Genomic DNA, 20241 nt, shown 5'->3' with positions numbered 1-20241 from the left:
CTGACCTGTGCACTCATAAAGAAGTTGTAGGCCACTATGAGGCCTATCCTCGGTCTACTCTGGGCTGAACAGGCCATTGGACTTCAGCCACTTCCCTTATGTCTTGCTCTCAAGACCTTTGTCCATCATCTTAGCCCTTCTTTGGATGCTTTCTCATAGTTCTGTATTCTCGTATTGCGGTGCCCAGAACTGCACCAGTTGTTACAGTTGAAGCTGCACAGTGCAGAGCAGAGTGGGACAACCCTTCCCCTTGCCCAGTGGCAGTGCTGGGCCTGGGGCACCCAATGGTATGGTCAGCCCTCTAGCCTTCAGGGAACACTGCTGACTAAGCTTCAACTTGCCATCAGCCAGATCCCTCAGATCCCTTTCCATAGGGAACCTAATTAAGAGAGTTATTTTGTTTGTTTAGATGTTCTGTTGCCACTACAAAAAAAGATTTCAAAAATAAAATGAATTTTCATGTGTCTACACAAGAAAATATGAGCAATATCCCAAACCTTTTCATAATACATTTTTGAAATAATAAAAAATCCTTTTACAGTTTATATTTACTTTTTAATTTTCTTTGGATCTTTATAGGGAATGCTTTTTCAACACAATTCTGCTTCTATCTTCATGTATCTGTAGTGCAATTTAACAGTACGTGTATTTGTACTAGATCACCTGAGGCTCAGTGTTGATAGTAATTGGTAGTATTACCTAATAGTACATATGTTTCTTTGTTTCTGATATGAATTCTACCTGAAACTAGTGCCAGACCAGCATTTAGTATAACCTCTTCAATGACTCTTAGGCATTGAACACAAACTGCTTTTCTTTACAGATGTGGTTCTGTTATACCACACTCTTTTTTAATGCAAATAGAATAACTAGAATAGAATAGAGAATAGTTCAGTTGGAAAGGACTTACAGAGATCATCTGGTCCAATTGCATGGATGTGCCATTTTTTTCTACTTGTACTTATGACAGAATGAAGACAACAAGCCTCATTTAAGAAAAAGAAATCATTTTATCAAGCTTTTTTTTTTTTAACTTCAATGATCTTTTTTCATTATGAGTCAGTTACATTAGTTATATTTACTTCGTTGATAAATAGACGGCATATTAGAAGTATGTGGCATGTATTGTTTGAAATCAAGTATCTGAACACATGATGTTGAATATTCAGCGTCGCATAGGAAGAAGACAAAATGAAATAATGGCCCGTATTCAAGCAGCTGTTATACAGGTTCCAAAGCCATCACTAAGCCACACCTTAAAAGCTAATGATGCAAAAAAATTGCTAAAGAAGAAAAGAGAAGCGGAGGTAACTATATTCTGTTAAAAGTAGTTGTATGAATTTGGAAAAGGTTAGTTTTTTAGGAGCATTTACACTTAATAATTCTGTACTTGTATCACCTACTTAAAATTACGCAGTAGCCTCAGTCAGTGAAAATTTGGCAAAATGTGTTTCTGACATTTGTTACATAGGAAAATTTTGTTTTGATGGAAGATAAAGTTGCTACTGAATAAACTGAAACAGATTATTTTAGAAATAGAGCAGATAAACAGTTAATTTAGTAATTATTAGGGACTAATTCAAGATACTAAATCTAAAGCAGAATATAGCACAGAATATCTTGTTTCAAAAATCACTGATTAGAGGTAATATATGAATTGCTAGAGTCCAGTGTAAGTTGGCTTTACACTGTAAATGGACAGCTGTGAGAACAGAATTTTGTATGGTGAACATATAGCTAGTATAAGGGGGAATTAAATGGAGATGAAAAGTAGGAGAAGGAAACAGCTTTGCCTTTCTTTTTATCTATCTAATGCTTAATATGTTGTCAGTGTAAACTTTTTTCTCTTGAACTAACGTGATGCAAAACTAATTCTCTATTATTTAATCTGTGAATAGTTGAAGGTCCCTTATGATGCTTTGTAAAGAGAGAAGAAGCATTAAATTTTGTGTTATTTCTTTAGGACACTTACATGGAGATTAACAAGTTTGAGAAGTCCATTGTAGGAAACGCTTTTGAAGTACACAGCCAAGTCACTGATAGGTAATATTTGAGTATTAGATTGTTGATGTTAGCCAGGATCTTAACTTAAGTGCCTGCTATCTATGCATACAGCTACTTGAAGAAACTATAAGGTCTTTCTTCACTTAAACTGATCCTTCTGTAAGAGATTTTTTATACTCCTACTAGTGCTGCAACTACTCAAGCTCCACCTTCTGCTGTCACAATGTTTTAACCTAGAACTTTTGTAGGAATGGCTTAACCTTCCTTCTGTTTTTTTTACCATTTATATGACAATAAAGGACATGAAGTGCATCTCTTATTCTCTGTTGATATTACAATCATTGAGTCTATAATATCAGATGTGCAGAGAGGAGGGAATGGTTTTGGATGTATGCAGGTCAGTCTGAAAGCAATGCCTCCTATTTCTTCTTGCAGAAACTACAACAAAGAGCATAATAATACTATTTGATAGAGCAAATTCTCAGCTGCTGTTTTTCAACACAGTCTCCACCATTCAGTTATGGATTTCTGCCAGTGATCAGCAAGAGACTGCATGCTGTGTTTGTAAAAATCTGCACCAGCAGAAGTGGCCCACTGCCACCACTGCTGAAATGCACCACCTGCTGCCTCACTGTGCCCACGTCCACTGTTTGGTCTCCATAAATGTTAAACAAACTTTGATGGATGTCAGTTAGTGCATTTTTTTTCCGCTTGGAGGAATTAAATTATATATATAATATTTGTTTCATATATACTTCCATGTCAGATGCCATTTTGTCAGATTGCCTCTCTGCTGTTGTCACATGACTACAAAATGTAACAGAATATTGGTGGAAAGGTTCAACCTCTACTACCATATCACCAAAATTTATCTCTGACATTGTCGACCAGCATAATAAAACAGAAGACATTACTTTGAGAACAGCCCTCGTATATATGTGGTAATACATTCAAAATAAACTTTCTCCTTAGAGTTTTATTGTACAAACAGCAAATGTAGATAGAATAGCCATTCTATCACCTTTACTGATACGTATACCATATTCTGAGAAGGTGGCATACTGCTGTGAATACTTTTGTACAAAAACAAAACCTGATTAATTACTATGAGAGAAAGTGCACTCAGTGTGTATGGGTATATTTAAAGAGCAACCTATCTTGCTTTGATATTCTGCAAATGATCCTAATTTTGTATTTCTGGAGAATTTGTTTTCTATATTAAATATTGGCAAATGAACAAATTGACAATTGGTTATGTAAGGACTGGAGCTCTCCTCTGGTCTCAGCAGTGATTGGTGGGTGCACAAGGGGGTCAAGGAATAATCTCAATGCTCGCTAACTTTACTATTCAAGATAATTCTGTTGTGTATATGTTAGACTTGTGCCCAACTTCGTGAAAATACCTCTAAAAAACCGTAAGTTCTATAAAGCTGTGAACTTCTATTCAATCTTTTTTATCAGTGAAATACAAGAATCGTTACAAACAGAGAAGTTGCAAGAAACAACCCTAGAAAGTACAGCACAAGCAGCAACTGAGCTATTACCTACTTATTCAGATGATGAATATGTAAGAAAAATTCAAAAACATTTGGAGGAAGATATGTTTTCTAGAGAACAGCGAGAAAAGAGACGTCGTAAAATGTTAATGGAACAGTTAATAGCACATGAAACAGAAGAGGTGAGAGAAGTATAATACATACACAATTAGTAACCTAAATATTTGTTTGCAAGTACATATAAACACTGTTTTGGAGGGTCTAATAACATTTGGAAGGTAGAAAAGGTGATACATATACTTTATCTCTGAAAAGAACTTTTATGCCTTTTTTTTCTTTGGAAAAAGAAAACAGAAAGGAAAAAGGTTTTCCATTCCTTCTAACTACACTTGTGCAATACTTTACCCTTGTAAAACATAAAGCATCAAATGAAAACAGAGCTAAGATGATTAAAAATCAGTTGTAGATCTGCCTGCTATTTTCCTCAAAACAAAAATAACATTTGAACTTTAAATTATCATTATGTTTACTGGGTCTGAAGAAGGTACTCATTAAAAAACAACAGATATGACATTACTCACTTTAAAATGGTATTTGCAAATGTGTAATGTAATATTTTTGTCTGCACTGTATGACTTCTGAAATGGTTGTGCAGTGGGATGTTTTATATACTTATGCTCCACATCATAATCAGAGCTTTGATTTTTGGCATGTTATAGAATAGAATGTGTGTCCTGGGAAGGTGTCTCTACTCTGTCAAAAAATGGCTGTTGCGGATTATTTCATTTGAATCTTGTCCTGCATTGGGATAGAAATATAGAAGTCACAATACTTCTCAGTATCTTTTGCACACTCGTGTTCTGAAAAAAACTAAGGGAAAAAAGATTCTAGAGAATGTTCTTGCTAATATGCATATGTCATGAAGAAATTTTGCCACCCTCGTTGACTGAAATCACTGTGGTGCCAAAACTTCCATCAGCTGTCACAGCACCAGTACAACCCTAGTAACCTGGACTAATGGTTCTGATAACCATTGACATTTGTTAAGTACAGCCTTAAGCCAGCAAAGTGAGCCAGAGCTATTCTGATGAGACAGCTGGTCCACCTCTAGTTGCAGTATAAATTTTGCTAGTTTGAATTGAAGGAGGTGCTGCTATGTGCTTATTACAAGACTGTCTCCAAAGCAGGACAAAGGTAACGATACTGTCCCTAACTTCTTGATAATTAAATTATTGCCCCTCTGCTGCTATCTGTCACATGGCTACAAAATGTAACGGAATATTGGTATAGAGACAGTAACAGTCATAGACTGCAGGGATTAGAAGGAAAGTGAACAATTGACCATAACAGTAGCCTGATCAGCTAAAAGAATCTATTGTCACTTTTGTTTTATGAGAGGAAGAAGTAACCAGTTGGAATTCTGTGAAAGTTCAGAAATGAGATATAGCTTGATTTAGAGAAGTGCGAAGTAATTTGTTTTCTTATTTTCTTTCTTTTGTTAAACATTAGGAAAAAAAAAACAAAAGCCACAAAGTAGTTGAAAAATACTTTAAATATTCAACCAGAAAGGATTTGCAAGTTGAAATGGTGGTCATTGAAGTCAGAATTTCAATTATAATACATAAAAATTGAACACAGGCCATCAGATCATCTAGAGTCATGTATTGTATTTCATTAAGATATGTACTTCAGAGTGTTCCAGTGATTTTTCATGTCCATACCTATAAATCTCTTATAAAATAATCTTGTTCCAATTTTCAAGTCTTGGTACACTGTGAACTTTAGTAAAAAACTGAGCCTGGGAGCAAGAATACTTAAAAATTACATGGTGTTCCTTTCAGTGGAGTATGTTATGATACCAGTCAGATTTTTACAGGCAGGAAATAGAAGTGTTTGAGAGTAATATAGTTTCATCTTACCAGGATCTTTAATTTTCACCATTTCAACTAACTATTGTTCAAGGTACTGGTTATTTTTAAATGCTTTGTTTGGATTTTCTCTTTGAATTTCAAAAGCTATCAGGAAATTACTGTCAGCAATATATTGAGAAGAAGGAAATGGGAGAGGAAGTTAATTTTTACTAGATTATTTCTTGTCAACCAAATAGATTTATGTATGTAAAGTGGTAAGATTTAGTCATAAATCTTATGACAACACAACAAGACAGAATAGTTTAATTTGTGATTAAACTAAACTGGGACAGGGGGGAGACCGGATAATTTAACACAGTAACGTATGTATGAGCGTGAAACATAAACACAACATTAATATTTGGCCACTGGATGCCACTGTTGTTTCAAGTAGGTTTAAAAAAAAGTGCATTATTTTTTAGAAAAATTTTAAATAGTTTCTAACAGATTTCATTTACAATATTTGTTAGTTCTTCAGATATATCAGAACCCTCTGTGGAGAAGTAGATATAAAATATTAGGTACAAAAATGAAACTACCATTTTTGCTTTGTCTCCTAGGACACCCAGAAGTTTTGAAGTTTTTCAGCCTTAGGTCTGTCACTGTTTGCATGCAAGGTATCATTGCTTTAGTCCCCCCATCCAATAAGAACCGTTTTGAAATTATGTTTGATGTTATGAATCAATCCTAATATTGCTGTCTCTGCAGATAATTAAGAGACATGTGGATGTGACTTTAAGGGACATGGTTTAGTGATGGGTTTTAGTAGGTCAGGCTAGCGGTTGGTCTTCATGATTTTGAAAGTCTTTTCCAGCTTAGACAATTCCATGATTCCATGTTTCTAATTTATCCATAGCTCTGATTTAATTCACCTTTCAGATTTTTTATTCCTTAAACATTTCCTGCTGGCACTTTCCAAGCATAATCTTTGTGTCAAAATATTTGATTATGTAGAATAACATCAAAATTCTCTACGCTCCAGTTAGCAAATAATCTTTCTTTTTCATTTATAAAGAATGTATACTGGTAGATAAGGTGCACTTTGCACTGTATAGTTGATGGATAGTTTCTTCAATCCTCTATAAATTAGAATTTAAACATCCATATCCCTGAAGTGGAATACTTCTTGATGTAGTAATCCATGACTAGGGATAAACAGCTGTCACTAAAGAAAACCAAAGCAGAAGAGTCTGCACAACCTCTATTCTTTTTTTTTAAATCTTAATGAAGTATTCTGTCAGAAGAAGCAGTGGATAGAGGTGAGGCAGCATAATGTCTCCTCTTATTGCCTGGATTTAATGAATACTGAAGACAAATTGGCAGACACACTATTCACTAGGCAGTGCTATTGGTTAATTTGCCTACCTGAAATGTATAAAATGACACATAGCATGAATATGAAAATGCAAAGTGCATCTAAAATTGTTTTCCATTTTAGGGTTGCATCTGTGATGATATGAAAAGATAATGTATATAATGTACAAATAGTACACTATGAATTAGATTCTCATTTCGCCATAATCTTTGTAGGGGGATAATCTTTGATGCAGTTGAAACTCTCTGGGATTAAAGCCTGAGATGTCCACATGATAATTTCTTCCCCATTAAAACTAGTGCACTGTCATGATATACTGCGACAGGGAAAAAGAATGCAAAGCTTACATTTTGTCTAAAATAGTCCAAGCACTGAGGGATTTTCGTATGTGCTTAGTCTTTTCAAGTCACTAGTATTTAATTGGAATATACTTTTTATAGCAATTACAATGACAAAGAAACTCAAAAACATGGAAAGTTTTGTTTGAAAAATATTGTTTTATCTCAGATGTCAACATTAAAAATTTAAATGTATTAAAAAGTTTTTGTTCTTATTATTGCAATTAAAATAACCAGTTTTTGCTGATTTTTGTTACCAGACTAATACAGAGTACTTGGTTGCATTGTTTATGAGAGATCTAGATCTCTCTGTAAAATAAGTTATTTATAAAAGTATGATAATATGCAACAAAGTTTGAATTTTCATTTTGAGGTAAACTTATATAGTGTGTTCTGCCCTCTCACAAACACTAAAAGCTAATGAAAAATAAACGGCATTAAAAAAAATAGAAGTAATACTTTCTTTTGGTTTATTTCTCATTCTACTATTGACTGGCTTTACCCTATTTCTCTGTTCTGAGAAAGATTAATTTGAACACTTCAAATCAGTTTCCAGTTTAGGTCCTGAAATTTGAAATTAAAATTTATAGCAGTTTTTTCCTTTATGTGAATCAGAATTCCAGGGAATCCAAAATTTTCTCCAAAATTCTGCTATGGGAGTGATATTTAGCAATAGAGTTTGAAGGGCAAGCTGATGCTTTTGATTACATCTCTGAAATAGTTCTGGACAGTGAAGATAGTGGAACTAAAATATAGGTTTCATTAAGATACTTCAGGTTAGGTTAAACTTTCATTAAGATACCAGTGACAGCATGAAAGAAGGACAGTACTGAAAAGTTACTGTTATGTTTTACCAAGAACTTTGAGAAGTAATAATCCACAATCTTCACTGTACATGATGTACATCAACCACGCTTCAAGCAATAGTTCAGAATGATTTTCTTAAAACACTGAGTAAGACATTCTATATATGGTACTTTGTCCCATTGAGAACTCTAAAACTGTTACTCAGAAGACTTATATTTTCCTATGTTTGGAATGTTTCCCAAATTCCTTGTCTCTGGAGTGGAGGAGACAATTATCTGAATCCCAAGGGAAAAGCATGAAGTTCAAACCCGTAGAAGAGTAGACTTATCAAGGGTCTATCAGAGTTTGGCTGAGAATTGGGACAGGTGGAAAGCAAGGGTGGATATGTAAAATGACAACCAATTAATAACTCAAGGAATGGATCTATACTTAATTCAGAAGCAATTTTTTGAAAAAATATTGCTATTTCTTTACATTTGAGTTATTCTGAACAAGTATAGTTATGCTTGGTGTATCTGTAAGATTTATTCAAAATTCACTTCATTGTTCTACAATTCTTGTACATTTTATATAAACTATACCTGTGAAGGCATATGTTTCTCTGGATATAGGTATCAAATTAGCAAGTAAATTCTGTTATATTACTTCATTCATATTTTTAATGCGATAGTTATGACTTGTCCATGAAATACTTTGTAACCTGTCCTTAATGATATTTTTTAAATATATGTAATTAAGGAGATTTACCAGGAGGAACAACTTATTTACAAGCTCATGAGACAATCTCAGCAGGAGCGGAGGATTGCTGTTCAACTCATGCATGTTCGACACGAGAAAGAGGTCTTAAAACAAAATAGAATTTTCAGGGAAAAGCAGTATGAAGAAAGACGACTTAAAGAGTTCCAGGAAGCTCTTGACAGAGAGGCGGTAAATAGTTATTTATTCCTTGAGTTGCTCTGGGAGTGTTACAGTATCTACCTGTGGAATTTGCATTGTCAGCTATTAGAATTCAGTTTTTACATAGGGATAGGGTGACCTAATGATTAATATATCACTTTTAACTATGTTTAAAATTACTGCAAAGTTCATAGTGGATGGAATTGAGCAATTTAACATCTAATTGTGATCTTTTCTTATAAAGTAATTTTAACTTTGTAGAACAATATCTCTTTGCTGAGATTAAAAGACTTTTGATGAGGCAAAACAACAGAAGTGATGGAAACAACAAAGTGGCAGAAAAACTTGTCTCAGGAATTATGTATTTCATTTTCTTTAATATGATCTCTAACATCCTCTTTTTTTTTTCTTTTTTTTTTTTTTTAGCAAGTGCCAGTAATAAAGAATTTCATTTTTGAATGCTCAATATTGCTGCCTTTGGTCTTAAAGTTTATTAGTAAAAAAAAAAATAATAAAAGAATTCATAATCCTGTGACAAACTGCCGAGTGCTATTCCTCCACCAGGCTATAATGTGTAGAAATGCTACTTTGCTCCTGCCAAAAATAATTACCAGCTTTAAATCCTTCAATCCATCTAGATTCATATATAATCAGAATCTATACATATTGATTACTGCATTTCTTTAAGTATGCTTTTGGCCAAAAGAAATATATCATCACATGAATTACTGATAATTCTCCACCAGGGCAAAAAAATCTTTCTCAAAGGTCAAATGATGCCAATAATCTCAAATTATTTGCAGATCAGAATCTGTTAAGTTAAACTGCTTGTCACATATTCTAAGTATTCCACGTGGTTTTCAGTGAAACTCAGCCTTTACAAACGCATCTGCATTGTTGTTCCTTAGGAAGAGTAGACAGCATAATTTCATGTTTCTCTATTCCCTAAGCACTGAATACGTTCTTAATGCATGTCATGAAAGAAGAAATAACATACTTCCTTTATTTCATTATGTTTTCCTAGTTAGAAAGCAAAAAAATTGGGAATTACACAATGGATAGAAGTTTTTAGATTTCATTGTATGTTAATGTTCACTGTCTCATCTCTGGTGAGGATCTGTTTTCATTTCTTACCTTAACTAAGCAAGTTTATTTTCTTATCTATGATGGTGCATTTTTGCAGTTTGATTTTTTTGCAATCTCAAATGTACTCTTTAAAAAAATTCTAGGCTCTTGCAAAACAAGAAAAAATTGATTGTGAAGAACAAATTGTCAAGGAAAGAGAGCGTCATGAGAAAATTGCCAGTGAAAGAGCTCAGGCTCATTATAAAAAGCATTATTCCATCTGTTGGGAAGTGATTGACCAAATTGTTGATTTGTCAACAAAAATAGGAGAATATCGAGTACTGACAAACAAGTGAGTATGGTAGCTGTTAGGCAAAACTAACAGGTGTTAGGTAGCTGTTAGACTTAATGATTCATGCTGGTTTAAACACCGTTAGTGTTTTATGTGGATGCCTAGAAATCTTGAATGACAGCTTGAATTACTGTGAAAAAATGAGGATTCACTGATGGGTAATACTGGGCAAACTAGTGCTAAGGCCCTAATTCCTTGAAAAGTCAATTAACTTGGATCCTTCAAACTAGTGGACCCTCATTTCTTATGACTTGTGGAGATACTGACTTTGTTTTACATGCAGAAATTCTTTTATTTCTTGAAGTTAAAAACTGGGAAGTGCTCATCTCATTTTAAGGTGCTCCACTGGCTGAATGTTTACCCAGTGTAGTATAAACAGAACTAATTTTGTAATATACATCAGCCTGCCTGGACTGTCTTAAAAGTAATAGCTCAGTCCAAAATATTCTGAGTCCTACAAGCTGTGATTCCCTCTTTTGACATGCCCCAGTGCTGCAGGTTTTCTGGCAAGATCCTAAAAAGGCAGCAACTTCCACATGGCTGCCTTCCATGAGATGGAAGCTTCAGTTCTCAATTGCTCTTGCTCTTTCATTAATATCCAGTGATTAGACTATGGGGTAAGGCCTACAGAATAAGAAAGTGTGCCTAAAGTTCCTTGCTTTTGGTGTAATTGTGTACTAAATAATAAAACCATAACCATATCAAATATATGTGTTTATAGTTTGTGGAAATTATCTAAATTTAGGGCCAGTAAGTACTTGATGAAATAGTCACTCAAGACACTGTTTAATTATTTTTGAACAACAAATAGGTTACTTAAAGCTGTAATATGGATCTACAGCAATTACTAAAAAAAAGAAAGAAAATCTAGTTCTATTCAAAATAGAACATTTTCAGCATTTGTCAAATATAAACAGTTATAGGATTTAGCATCTAAAGATGTCAGTGTCATGTTTGCATTTAGCAATAGCAATTATTGTTTAATTACTTTTTACTTCATGCAGTTTGTCTTGTTTCAGATGAATATTTTTCCTTTGTAAAGGAAAAGAAAGATTTTAACAGTTGGTACAATGCTGAATAAATTTTAGCTTCCAGAAAGAAAACAAAAAAAAGTATAGATTTTTGGTGAGGGGAGACTTTAACCCAAAGAAGAGAATAGCATTTTGGAGCAATTAATTTAGGTACAGAAAAACTGTTACTGCACAGATACTGCTGTAATACAAGTCAGCTGCCACAGAAGTGTTTTTATGGTTTCCCCCCTAAAAAGCTGTAGCAATTACAGAAAGCATTATAAACCATATCTAGTATATCATATCCATATTTCATGATTGTGATTCTTATAAATTTGAGTTCACTGTTCTCTGATGCCTATCTGCTTTTATTTTTTGTTTTGGAATATCTTCAGGTTTGTTTATTTGTTTGTTTTCTACTGCAGCAAAGTTCCATTAAAACTGATCTGTGACTGGAAGGAATTATTTTTTAATGGAAAATCAATATATGAAAAAGCCTCAATTAAAACTTTGCCAAGTGAACCAAGCCCAGAACAACTTATAGAGTTGAATAAAATGGATCTATTAGATGAAAAAGATTATGGTGAATACAAGGTACATGAAACAGATAGGCCATAATGAAATATAATACATCTTGATTGTTCGTAATTGTAAAAATTTTGTTGTAATGGTACATTTTGTTCTTTCAGTAGGTTATGACATCAGAATTTGACGTGCATTTTCTTTTCATTACATGAGGTTCTACTGGAAATATATGGCTCTTCCAAATGTTAGTAGCAGCAGAGATGCAATTTTAAAACATTTAAAATTTAATGCTTACATATAACATTAATTGTATTTACTTACTGAGTGTGTGAGATAAACAAGGAAATTACTGTGCGATTGATTTTAGCTAATTGGAATTTGAAAGTGTGGTTAATGCTACTGCATTTGAAAATGTGAGAAGAGACAGCCAGCAAAAACAAGTGAGAAGAAATACAGTGTCTATTATAAAACTAGTAATTTTGAATAAAAGTTTTTTAACAGGAATTGTTGATTTGGATGATCTATTCTCAGACAGCAGCTTTTATAAAAATTAACTTAAATGGCTAATATTCTGTTAGGATACAAAATACCTGAAAGTGTTTCTTCAACTCTATGGTACTTTTTATAATTTCAGAAGTGGAAGATGAAGGGTGACTATTGCCCTGTTATAATTAAAAACTATTGTACAGTATTTTCCAAATTACAGTATAGCTGATGGTTTCTTTGAAAAAACAACAACAACAAAACAGAACACCAGTATTTCCAAAAAATCTGTTTAATACATGTAAGTCATTGCAAATAACCTGTCATTTGAAGTTCTGGGAAATTATAATCACAATATGTTTGGGTTCTTACCATCTCCCTGAATCAACTGGTATATTTTATTCCAGTTAGTCTGAGTTTTTGTTAGGAGCTGTGGTAAATACCTGACAGCTGAGTTATCTTTGGTGTCAATCTTAAAATATGTTTTTCTGATTAATTATAAGTTACTTGTTCATACTATCTCAATTCACATAATAACTTTCATAATCACTCTCTTTGGGTGTGGAAAAAAAAATGGGGAAAAAAAGAAAATTGATTATTTTCAGTCATATTATTATTTGTATTGCAGAATCTAGTAATTTTCTTTCAATATAAGGCCAGTAACAGTGTTAAACATTTACTGACACATTTAAAGTCTCTTTTTCAGTACCAGACTATTTCAAATGTACATTCATGTACTTATTTTTTTTCAGATGCTATTAATCTTACACTTTTCTGAATGTGTATTAACCAAAAATAATACCTTGTGACTTGTGTAAAATTCTTGGCATCAATCCACACTCATGTCCCCTGAAAACCTAAGTGGATAGCTAATATTTTCAGACTATTCAATCTTGAAAGTGTATTGTCCGGGCATTCTGGCAATGTTTATCCTGATTTCTTCGCCTAAGAAAAAAGCCCAGCATTGGCAGCCTGGCATGTCTCAGGAATGATAAGTTTTTAATAAGAATGCTGAGTTAAAGAAGCATATTTGATAAAAGAAAAGAAAAAAAAGTGTGTACTATCAGCTTGTTGCTAATAGTAATTCCACATTAGAATAAGCCTGGAAATATTTGAAAACTACCACAACATTAATTATGCCTAATCACTTCATAAATAAATACAATTGATGAAAAAAAAAAAAAACCCACCACACCAAACATAAGAGTAGGCACCACTCAAAATATCAAATAATTTCCAATTTTCTTTGAGAGAGTTAACTAGGAATTAGGTAACTCTGTCCTGGATACCTGAAAACTTGTTTCTGACAGATAACAGTTTAACTAAGGACAGGTGTGGTCCAGCAATCTTCTGATAAAAAAGACAAGAAATTCGAAAGGTAAGAAATAAGAAACCCATCCCATTTAGAATGAATTTGTACTACAGGTTGGATAGAATTTTATCACTCCATTTTTTAAGGAAAATACATCAACTTCAGATACATCAAGGATTTGAACTTTTTTAAAACTAATCTTTTCCACAACTTGTTGAGAAGTACAGCCTCTGAGTTATTTTAAGGAGGAGACATTTTATAACTCAGAAATATTTTTTTCTGGTTTTAACTGATTAAATATAGGTCGTATTTTCATTTAGAGTTATAGTAAGTTACTTCTATTAGTTTACCTAATGCATATATGTTCAAAGTAAACTCTTGTTAGAATATATGTTATAGCAATGTATAACTTATGATTACAAGGTCTGAAAAATGCATATTCTACCTGAACATGAATGTGTATAATATATTTCAGTAGAACTTTGAATGAAACTATATGTTGCTGTTCATGGTAACTAAATATTTAATTTATAGAATGATATAATAGTTTAGATTGAAAAGAATTTTATGGTCATGTAGTTCAACCTTTTTGCTCAAAGTGGATCTGACTTCTGAATAGATTGCTCCTTCAATTTTCCAGTCAGCTATCAAATATTTCCAAGAATGACACTCCTTGTGAAACCTGTACCTGTTCTTATCTACCCTCATAGTGAATTTCTTTCCTCTTTTTTTTTTTTTTTTAAGTGAAAATTCCTTTACTATTACATTCCTTTACTACTACATTGACTCCATTTACTACTACATTTAGGGTGTACCCTCATAAAGTACACCCTAAATGAACAACAAACCAGAATCTAACTGGGAGTAGTAATAACCCACGTATCTAGCGAACAGCTGTCTACAGTTGTGCCATTTATGAATAACTGAAACAGAACTAGTATTTTCCTGCATACTAAAAGGTTCTTATTATAGCATAAACAGCACATGTCCTTCATAGTACTTCCCTAGTGTTATAGGGTGCAATAATACAGTGTCAGGAGATGCGTTAAATTTTTCTGACTACAAATTTTTATTATCATCTTTCTCCAGCTGCAATTGTCAGTAAAAACTATATGTTTTTAACTCAACTAGACGCTTCTAGTTTTTCTTTTAAGGTTTTTATGATTCTGTCTTGTTGGATATTGTTTTGTTTTCTTGTCACTATTGAATCTGTTTTAGGGAGATAAATGTATTTTAAATCTTTGTACAATTTTTTGAAGTTATGCGTGTTGTACTGGGCAATAAAACTGCCCCATCATTGGAGTACTGAATACTAGGATAATGGGTTTATATTCCAAAAATGTATAGCCGATTCATTCTGTAGTATTAGTGAGATGACTTTTCATGTTTATGGGATTTTAAAAAATGATTATAGACATCTGTAAAAATGATTGTAGGAGTACTTGTCTCTCATCTAGGTCTTAGTGAACAGCAGTAAAAGCTGAATGATTATGACAGTTACATCTTTTAACGAGGTGCTAATGTAAAAATATTTTAATATTAGTACTGTTCAGATTTGTTTATTATATGATTGTTTATATAATTACATATGTGTAGTAAGATGAAATACAATATATATTGCCTAACTGTTTGATAATTTATTTATACAGAGTATGACAGGGGAATGGTGCCCAACTGAAGAGAAAAGAGAAAACATATCTCCTCTTAATAATAACATATTGGGTCATGTGCTTCATAGACTGATGGACATTTTCTATCCTTCAAAACCCAGATCTTCACTACCTGTAATTCCTCCATTTCCCATCAAGGGATGTATTCTGGGAAAACTTTTTAGTGGAAAAACTACCTGTGTAAAGTTTCTTGAAAAAGGTAGAGTTTTGTTTAGCTTTTTACCTAAAAGTCTTTAAAATATTTAATTGCTCTTAAAGTTGACTCTTACAGTGAAGTTTGTTTGGGCAAATCCTTTCATTACTAATACTTGAATCTCACATACAACCATATTTTACTGAGGTTCCTTTCAAGTCATTCATTCATTATCTTCCATTATCTAGAATAAGATTAAAAACAGCTGACCTCTCATATAGTGTTGTTATAATATTTCTTCTGCATTTCTTCAGAACTTAAAAATGCTTTTGATTTCTCTGAAGATGTTTGTTATTGAAGAGAGTAAGACATATATGAGATTGTGAATGCAGTGGTTACAGAGAAGAGACAGTGGAAACAACTTACATGAAAAGTCCAAACAAAAGGAATTGTGCATTCCTTCACATACTATAATGCTGTCCTCCAATTACTGATTTAATTTCATTAATAGTCTCTCTTCATGTATGCTCAGCTCAAACTATAAAGCTATCTAATTTTTGTGTGTATTAGTTTGCAATATTCAGGTACTGTCTGTTGATACTCTGGTTCAGGAGGCCATCCAAGCTTTTCTTAATAATGAAATGAAAACTGAACACAACTTGATTTCACAGGAAGCAGAGAGCTCTGCAAAACAAAACAAGGTAAGCATTCTTGTTAATTTTGGCTTTGGCTCTCACAGGGAAAGGAGAGTGGTGTGTATAAGGAAAAAAGTATATTGTTTCAATTTCTTGCTCAATTTGAGACTTAGAAGCTTTTGCTTAACAGACTTAAAGGTTCATCTTCAACTGACATATTGTTCTCCTGTATTGTGTATTTTTTTTTCCTAATCTATTTATTTTCTTAACTCATAAAAGGTTCAGGGGAACTTCTCAGCATCATCAATGAAATTTCTAACAGGAACATTTACTAATGGAACTGAAGGTATTTGTGTGTGTGTGTGCATATACAAATTTAAATTAAATTTCATATTATTTAATTCTTATTAAGTTTAAATTACAATTCCACTTTCTCCTGTCCGCTTGAAGTAGAGTCCATGACAACTGAGTTTTCAGAATAGTTTCCATTATGAATTTTGTGTTTCTGCGCATTCCTAGTGTTTGGGAGAAGCAAGTACAGACTGCTCCACACAGGAAGGTGAGCCAAGAGGTGATGCCAATAAGTCTGGCAGGGCCAACACTTCACCAGTAAAAAGTGAACATATTGACTAAAGAGTCAGATCCAGAGACAGTGACCAGCAAAAGCCTCAGTCTGATGATAAATGTACTGATGCAGTAAATATGAGTTTGAATGAGAAAGTCAAGTCAGCAGATGTGGATCAGAATCAGATGTGGTTGCTACACAGCTATAATGCAGCACAGACAGGGTCTAGGTTGAAAGCTTCATTTTGAAAGCACCTTCCAAAGGAAGGTGAGGCAAGCCCTGTTTCCCTCACTTTACCTTTCTTTACAATAGCTCTTAACAACAAAGGAACTGATATTGGGCTCAGCTACTAAACTCAGAATCACAGAATGGTTGGGAGTGGAAGGAACCTCTGAAGGCCACCTAGTCCAACACTTTTCAAGGAAGATTCAGTATTATATATTGTTCAGCACTGTGTTTACTTGGGATTTAAACTTCTCCAAGGATGGAAACTACACAGTCTCACTGGGTGGTGACTTGTTCCAATTTTCTATAACCCATACAGTTCATATTTTATCATTTAAATAGAATTCAGTGTGTTTCAGTTTGTTTCCATTGCCTCTTGTCCCTTTTTCACTTGGCATCATTGAGATGATTGTGGCTCCATCTTTACTCCTCCTTACAAGTTTCCACTCAGGACTTCTTTTCCCAGGCTGAATAATTCCACCTCTCAACCTCTCTCTATCAGATATTCTAACAATTTAATAATTGTTATGGTCTTTTTCTGGATCTGCTGCAATTTATCCAGGTCTTTCTTGCCTCTGGGGAGCCCAGAACTGGACACAGCATTCTAGATATGGTCTCACTGGGGCTGCGTATAGAGAAAGTACGACCTCTTGGTGATGATGCTGTGTTTAATGTAGTCCAGGATGCTTCTGGCCTTTTTTAATGCAAAGATGTGTCTCTGCTGAAAATGATCTTCTCTGCAAAGCCCTCGAAGCCCTTCTCTGCAAAGTTGCTTGCAAAGCAATTGCCCTCCAGACTTCCCTGCTAGTCTCAGGAGCTTGAGATTCCTGAAGACAGATTGTACTTGTAGAGACCAAGAGAGAGAAGACGTTAAGTATCTCTGTCCTGTGCTCCAGTCAGCAGCAGGCTCGTGTTGCCACTAGTCTTCATTTTGCTGTGGAGATACCTATGAAGGTTCTGATTTTGAGCATATGCAAGAAAATGTCTTTTTCCCATGAGAGCACTGGAACTGATTGTCTTCAGTGATAGTTTCTGTCCTTGGAGGTTTTTGAGACAGGTAAAGACTTGAGTAATGTGATCTGACATTCCAGCTGCTTTAACCATAAAGTTGAACTGATCTCTAGAGGTTGCTTGCAACTTGAATTTTTCAGTGATCCTATGATTGCAAATTCCTTCTGTTTTAATTTGGTCAGAGAACAATAGTAAGACGTATTTTTATTATTTAGCTATAGTAAGAAATATTATAGATGTAGAACTGTTAAACTTTAAAATGTACCTATTTTAGGTAATCATCCTGTCAAAAAGCATCCATCTAATCAGGAAATTGTATCAGACCACAAAGAGAATGACATATCCAAGGTTTGTAGTCCATTTTAACTACTACAATCTACATTATTTGCAATCATATCATTAAACAACAGAGTGGTGATACTCCATCACCGTTTTGCCTTTATTTATTGACCTGATTGCAAGCATTTTCTGTGAGAAATATCAAAAGAGATTTTGTAAAAGCTATTGCTGTGTATATTGGCTAGATTTATACATACAGCTAGAATTCTATGTAAATGTCATCCTGTTTGATCTCACATTTATGTAAGATAAGGTACTTTCCATATGATTTCTGACTTAGCAGAAATGTGATTGGAATGTTGCTGGTGCCACACAAATAATTCAACGCATCGCAAGGTTTATTTTCTTTACATTCAAAAATAATCAATTCTACAGTTCTCTCCGACTATTTTTCTTGCTGAAATGTACTTAAAAACAGGTAAAATACCTATATAAACATTGATGTTAAATGTTGCTACAGAATACTTAACTTTTAGCATTTTCTTATGCCGTCAGAAATCAGACCATCACTGAGTTTAGACTAGTGAAAATCAGAACAACATTAGGACAAGGGCAATTAATTTTTTATTTTTTTGGTTTTCAGTACCTTTTGCTTTTCAGTCTTATTTCTGTCTGTCATTTTCTTGTGTGTGATGACATTCTGTTCAACTTTTCAGTTGAATGAGGCCTCTTTAACATCGGGTAAAACTATTTCTGGTACATAGATCATACAGTAAACATTAAAAATGAATGAATAACACAATCAAGACTAAATATAATCAAGGAATGCAGAAGTAAAATATACAGGTTTCTCCAAAAGTAATGCCTCCTATTTATTTCCGTAGAAACTATAATAGATACAATGAATATAATAGCACTAATTGATAAATTCTCAGCTACAGAACACGATTTTTTATGAATAGCCACCACCATTAGGTATACATTTTCATCAGCAGTGAACAAGAGCCTGCATGCCATGCTCAGAAAAATCTGCACCAGTTAAGGTGATGCACTGTCACTGTTGCCACTGCTGAAACACCCACCCACTACCTTGCTGTGCTCATGTGCACTGTTTGGTCTCCATAAATGTTCAGCAAGCATCAATGAATGTCAATGGGTGACAGTTTTTCCCGCGGGAGGAGTTCAATTCCATACCTTTGCTTCACATGCCTTTCCTTCTATGTCAAGGCATCATTTTGTCAGTGTGCCCCTCTGCTGCCATCTGTCACATAGAAACAAAATGTAATTGGAATGCTGGTGAGAAGGTTCCAACTCTACTGCCATACCACCACTATCTGCCTCTAATGTCATGGACCAACACAACAAAATAGGAAGCATTACTTTCAGATCAGCCTTCATATAATCATGTTCATTTTAACTGTGAGTGTTGTCAACATCCTGTGCTTTTTGTTCTTACATGTTCTTTTAACTGTGCTCCTCCACAGCTATCTGTACGTGCCCAGCTTGGCGCTGCATCACAGAAATTGCTGAAGAAAGGAAAAAGTATTCCTGATGAATTACTAGTTGACATCCTATTGGAAGCCATTAAGTATGAAATTATGTAGCTTTTTTCCCCCTTAGTTACTTAGAATGTAATTATCCATTTTTTAGGGCCAGATTCAGCCATTTCTCTTTAGTCAGTGCATTATTGGAAAATTGGACTGTGCTATGGGAAAGTGATTTAATGCTCATTTGAAAGATGTAGAATCCAGCCCTAAATTTTAAAGGCATTACTGTACACCATTGGCAGTAAGTAAAAAAATAAACAACTATCACATAGTCATTAAATGTAAGTAATGTCTATATTTTGTTTATCAGTTTTCAACTATTCAGAATGTATAGTTGAAAAAGCTAGTATTTTTTTCCTCTAGATTTAATGTGAGATACATTATCTAAACATTCATATTTCAGCAGTTACTTGTTTTTTTCTCTTCTTGCATTACAGAAAATTATCTCAAATATGCTCATATGCAATTAGCTTTAAGTTCTCACGTGAAAGTCATTTAAGTTATATTTACTCCCATTTGTACTTTAATGTTATAAAACAGTTTTTACTACATGTTTTTTCAGTGCAGACGTTGACACTTTTTGAAAGCAATGAAATTACGTCTCTGATCACAGTACAGCTCTATAAAGATTGTTTTTGAAAACTATCAAGAAGCAAATATTG

General features: G+C 33.7%; 1 protein-coding gene across 9 annotated transcripts in view; it reads left to right on the top strand.

Annotated features, from left to right (window-relative positions):
- SPEF2 (sperm flagellar and cilia associated 2) overlaps positions 1–20241 on the top strand; it is a 70098-nt gene that overhangs the window by 4642 nt on the left and 45215 nt on the right. For all 9 annotated transcript variants that reach the window (XR_016462226.1, XM_090132299.1, XM_031608434.2 and 6 more), the window contains exons 5-15: positions 1170–1307; positions 1964–2043; positions 3466–3682; positions 8609–8797; positions 9997–10184; positions 11620–11788; positions 15164–15383; positions 15888–16018; positions 16232–16298; positions 18028–18101; positions 19517–19620. Coding sequence is in view for 8 of the 9 variants with exons in the window: in XM_090132299.1 (XP_089988425.1) it covers positions 1170–1307; positions 1964–2043; positions 3466–3682; positions 8609–8797; positions 9997–10184; positions 11620–11788; positions 15164–15383; positions 15888–16018; positions 16232–16298; positions 18028–18101; positions 19517–19620 (1577 nt within the window). In the remaining variant the exon portion in view is untranslated. The remainder of the gene's footprint in view (positions 1–1169; positions 1308–1963; positions 2044–3465; positions 3683–8608; positions 8798–9996; positions 10185–11619; positions 11789–15163; positions 15384–15887; positions 16019–16231; positions 16299–18027; positions 18102–19516; positions 19621–20241) is intronic.

This window comes from Phasianus colchicus, chromosome Z, assembly GCF_987193195.1.
Source record: "Phasianus colchicus chromosome Z, bPhaCol1.hap1.1, whole genome shotgun sequence".
In the NCBI taxonomy this organism is placed as follows: Eukaryota; Metazoa; Chordata; class Aves; order Galliformes; family Phasianidae; genus Phasianus; species Phasianus colchicus.
This window is presented reverse-complemented; position numbering and strand designations above follow the sequence as displayed.